General features: G+C 34.5%; 1 protein-coding gene across 1 annotated transcript; it reads left to right on the top strand.

Moving 5' to 3' along the window:
* The first annotated feature begins 21 nt into the window (after nt 1–21).
* LOC18021148 (probable galacturonosyltransferase-like 2) lies at nt 22–1309 on the top strand. Its single transcript, XM_006403941.2, has one exon. It carries the CDS (start codon nt 174–176, stop codon nt 1041–1043), a length of 870 nt encoding a protein of 289 aa, XP_006404004.1. The 5' UTR covers nt 22–173; the 3' UTR covers nt 1044–1309.
* Nucleotides 1310–5573: the final 4264 nt, after the last annotated feature.

Raw genomic sequence — 5573 nt, 5'->3', positions numbered from 1 at the left:
CGCAAAAAAATGCACCGCGAAGCTGTTTATATCTCACATCCTCGCCATTTCCACGGCTTCTTTCGCGCGGCGAGAGATCCAAAGAGGCTCCAGAGTTCTTCAACTCACCCAACTGTCTCAACGTCGAAAACGACGTCGACTTCGCCTGTTCAGACAAAGCCGTCCACGTGGCAATGACCTTAGACGCGGCTTACCTCCGTGGCTCAATGGCCGTGATTCTCTCCGTCCTCCAACACTCTTCTTGCCCTCAAAACATCGTTTTCCACTTCGTCACTTCAAAACAAACCCACCGACTCCAAAACTACGTCGTCTCCTCATTTCCTTACTTGAAATACCGAATTTACCCTTACGACGTAGCCGCCATCTCCGGCCTCATCTCCACCTCCATCCGCTCGGCGCTCGACTCTCCGCTAAACTACGCAAGAAACTACCTCGCCGAGATCCTCCCCACGTGCCTCTCACGTGTCGTATACCTCGACTCGGATCTCATACTCGTCGACGACGTCTCCAAGCTCTTCACCACTCACATCCCCACCGACGTCGTTTTAGCCGCACCTGAGTACTGCAACGCCAACTTCACCACTTACTTCACACCAACGTTCTGGTCAAACCCTTCTCTCTCCATCACACTCTCGCTCAACCGTCGTCGTCCACCGTGTTACTTCAACACCGGAGTGATGGTCATCGAGTTAAAGAAATGGAGACAAGGAGATTACACGAGGAAGATCATAGAGTGGATGGAGTTACAGAAGAGGATTAGAATCTACGAGCTTGGGTCTCTGCCACCGTTTTTGCTTGTCTTCGCCGGAAACATAGCTCCGGTAGATCACCGGTGGAACCAACACGGGTTAGGAGGAGACAATTTCAGAGGATTGTGTCGGGATTTGCATCCAGGTCCAGTGAGTTTGTTGCATTGGAGTGGGAAAGGGAAGCCTTGGGTAAGGCTTGACGGTGGCACACCTTGTCCGCTCGATGCGCTTTGGGTTCCTTATGATTTGTTAGAGTCACGGTTCGATCTCATCGAGAGTTCGATTATAATCTAGACGTTACTGTTTTTTTTTAAACAATACATAATTTTTGACTGGATGTGAAGAGTTACTAATATTTGAATAAAAATACGTACTAGGAAGGATAGTCGGGTGTGTAATTAGTTTGGTGGTGGTATTAATACTCTTGTAACTCGTAAGTATTGCCGTCTTCTAGCATAATTAACTCGATACCTATACGGTAATAGTGAATTGTGAATACATATCTACCGAATGTACTACGGCGAGTCTGAAATAAAGTTGTAATAACAATTAAATAATATATGAGAGCTTTTCTGCTTATGAATTTTCAATACACCTCCTCTTTTTACTTGAATTTAAATTTATAGTCTTACATACTCCATAGTTTTTATTATAAAATTTCGAGGTTTTCGAATTCGGTTTCTAGAACAAATATATATTCAGGAAATTCAATTACTTAATTTAATGTAATACTTAAACTTATCACCGTATTAGTACGTATTTTATACACTAGGCTTAATCGATGTTAGCAAAATTGGAAACACTGTTAATCTTAATGACAAAACCATAATCTTTTTTTTTTACGTTAATTTTTAAACAGTTATAGCGTCACTGAAAATATTTTTTTCGATTATAAAGTGACGATATGTCTGATTGTATTAAAATCCTTTTTTTTTTATCGAGGGTGTAAAAGAAAACTGACATAATGTTGCGTCTGATTTTTTTTTTTCGTTAAAGTAATGTTGAGTCTGATTATTAAACCGAACTAAGAAAATATGTTTAGTTAAACTATGTGTATATTTGTGAAAACGTTAAATAATCGGTGACTTGTATGAGATATTTTGTTTAGCTTATGAGACAGACAGACAGTTGTAAAAGATTCATCTTCCGATCTTCGATAAACATAATGTGACATCTTACAACGGATTGAATTGTATTCTTTTCCTCGTGTGAATTGAAATAGGTTTTGATATTAGATACATTATATATCACGTATAAGTCATGCAGGAAAAATTGATTTAGTACAATTATTGAATATGATTTAACAGATACTGATTATGATGACGATATGGTAGTTGCAATTTTTTTGTTTCGATTCCATATATTCGAGCAATTGAGCTGTCTAGTCAATATTACCATAATATTTTGATTGGATTATTGTACTTAATTGTTCATATAGTACATATAATATCGACTATACTCGCCGGCCAAGAGCATAGCGAGGTTGTCGTGTAGTTAATCATTTACACATAAAAAGTCAACAAGTCAGCGCGTTGTACACTACTTGTGATTAAACAAGGAAGCCCAACTACATTGGTGACCTATATAAGTCTTAAGTCTATATTTTGAGTTCTATTTCTGTAACCCAATAATGTAAAACGGAATATTATGTTTGAATCGTCTATTTGGGGTAAACAGAGCTCACGTAGACTAATAGAGTAGTATAAGTCGCTGTGAATAGAACTCATCGTAGACTAATAGGTCGCTGTGAATAGAATTCACGTAGACTTATATACATCATAAGATTTCTACGTGATTATCTTATATGAAGATACGTAAGCCGTAAATGTATATACGTAAATGTATTGATATTATTTATCTGAGATTATAATTAATTGAATGATTAATAAGCACATGCCAACTACAAAATATATGTTTACGTAAATACGTAATATTGCCAAGCTGTATAAAGAATTATGCGCGTGGTCAACTCAATGGGGATTACGTCTAGATCTCTACGGATTAATATATAATAATGTAGTTTACCAATGAACATGCATGTTATTTAGATTCTTCCTCAGGTCAACTCAGAAATTTAATTTAATATGTACATGAACTGTAGATGGTATTATACACAGTGCTTAATATAACGCAAAATGTTATTTTAGTACTCACCTTTCACAAAACACCAAAACATAGTTCAAAGTTTGGCATTTTAGTGAAAGTTGGGCATTTAAATAGCATTATCCCCCTAATGTATAATCTTATAAAAATGGGAAAACCCTTAGACCTTGAGTTATATGCTGTCTCGTTTCCCATTGAAAAATATGAAATAAATTGAACCACAATTGAGATGTAGTCTGAAAAGAGAGATTTTAGTTTCTTTTTCCCCATATTCGAATAGAAGTAAATTAGAAATTTCTGTTTACAACTCGTTTTCGCACTCTCTTCTCAGTTTTTTTTTTCCCTACCCCAAACGTATAGAAACAAACATTTTTGTTGATTTTTAAAATTACTCGCCATTATGTTGATGTTTTTTTTTGTTTTAACTTCTTATATAAATATCAAACAGAGTTTACATAGTCCTGATGTAGTTCATTAGTGATTACATGTATTGCTATATATGTATCTTAGATTTCAAAAACTCAAAAATGAAGTCTGTTCTATAAGATTTTCAGTAATATGGGTATACATCTGAAACACTTAAAAAGGTCAAGTTTGCGTATTACATATGTTATGAATGGCATATTAGGCTTGTGGACATTATGCCAAAGACCAGCCTAACTAAATCTGACGAGACTAATCGGGTCGCAGATAAATTTGGCAGAGTAAGATTATTTTGTACTTCCTTTTCTTTGTCAAAACCGCACCGACGATTTTTTGCTGGTTTACGTGTACGACCGAGTACCGACCAACCAGAATTTAGCACATCAAGAAACGGACATTTTTTTTTGAGGGCAGGCTTCAATAAAACAGCCCATTGGACTTTTGCTATAGACCCACAAAGCCTATCTATAGCTGATTAGAGGGTTGTTAGTGGTTTTAGATTTGCCCATTGGTTGTGATACATATGCCTTCACTTCATCTTTGACATTCCTAAATCGATGATTTTACAAAAAGAATGAGATTTTTTTCTGAACGAATTTTATCAATCATATTAAAATTATTCTATTAAAATCTTATGCATATATGATACATACTGTTATCTGTTGTTTTTCTTTTGAGTTTTGGTCAAAAACTATTATCTGTTCTTTAGATAACTCAATTAGCACTTAAAATTGAATATTTATATACGAAAAAAGAAAGAAAGAAAGAACACTTAAATTCGCAAGACACTATTGCAAACTCTCAAAACTACATCCGCAAACATAAAGTGTATACATAATTTATTCCAACACACTTATAGTTTAGGAGATGAAGCACGTGAAAGAAACGCGTTAGCTGTGCACGTAGGGTAATGAGCAAATGGACCCGATGTACTGCTGAGAGGGACTTCTTATTACAGCCTAATATGGGCTCCATCTTGTTGGGCCGAATGAACGTTTTGCGTTGTATTCTTTTGGCTTTTATATTATTTTTGTATAATGAGATAAATCGCATACCATTTTTGGGGCGATAAGTCCCCTTCTTTTTTCTTAACAAATCCAAACGAATTTCTGGTTTCTTCTGGTTTACGTGTTAGGTAAACTCTATTTTCATTACCTATATAATAACACATACATCAAAAAAAAAAAAAAAACAGGTCAAATTTGTTTGTGGTGCAACTTGTGAGGGGAAAAAAACAATAGTGATTAGGCAGAAAATTGGTATTGGTTTCGTGTTGCTCTGCGAAGAATGGTTAGTTGTATATTAAGAAAACTTAATAAATAAAAAACAAGAATGCATCAAATTTATGGAATTATGGTGAATAATTTTGCAGTAAACTAATTTGGTGAATCTCGATATTAGAAAAGTGTGCACCTGAAAGCTAATGATTGGTTACTTAAAATGTAATGCAACAAGAAGAGTCAATCGGATTTGAAAGCTATGAACCATATAAAATAATAAATAACCATAGAGGAAACTGCGATGAAATTTCACATTGTTCATCAGCTGTCTTTTTCCTATCTAATCATTTAATCTTGTAGTTTACACCATCAAGCAAATCTAAGAGCACCTTCTGCGAAATTCCCTTGGAGATAAATATGGACCTCCTTTTTGTTCTCTTGCATTTTCCCGGAAATATTGACATCCATGCCATCTTATTATCTAACACAACTTATCCCTTATTTCATTAAAAAATCAAATATGATTTTTCTTCTTCTATTTTTCTTTTCTACTACAGCAGACTACTTTTTAGCGACATTTATCTAATTTCGATGTCAAATGCTATACTTCAAATAAGAATATATATATTACATTTTCAAATTCAATATCAAATGCTCCTTCAGTTCATAATATATCCTTTTAAATCTTGACTGAGATAATTTAGAGCATTAGCTATTAAATTTGAATCTTAGAAATCATGTTCGGATTGGACCAAAAAAAAAAAAGAAATCATGTTCGGAGAAGTAAACTGTGCTGGTAAAAATTCTAGTTACACACCCTTCAATCCGAAAAGATGTCTTACCCAAATGTTCACAATATTCCTTCTTCTTCATTTTTTTCTACAAAGAGTGAATATAGTATATGTAATACATGTCTATAAAAATACTTTAAACATCATGTTGGGTTTAAGTACAAAATTCGGATACGATCGTCAAACAAAAAAAAACTTTTCTAGAAAATTATTTATACTTAATTATTATTTATGCTCCTTTTGTTAAATTTATCATCATGGTGGAACTTTCTTGTTATATATATAGA

This window comes from Eutrema salsugineum, unplaced genomic scaffold, assembly GCF_000478725.1.
Source record: "Eutrema salsugineum unplaced genomic scaffold, Eutsalg1_0 scaffold_16, whole genome shotgun sequence".
Lineage (NCBI taxonomy): Eukaryota > Viridiplantae > Streptophyta > Magnoliopsida > Brassicales > Brassicaceae > Eutrema > Eutrema salsugineum.
The sequence above is the reverse complement of the archived record's forward strand: the minus strand, read 5'-3'. Positions and strand labels throughout refer to the sequence as shown.

What these genes read in the sequence shown, in the direction of transcription:
- LOC18021148 (XM_006403941.2), top strand. Translation starts at nt 174, where the DNA reads ATGACCTTAGACGCGGCTTACCTCCGTGGCTCAATGGCCGTGATTCTC.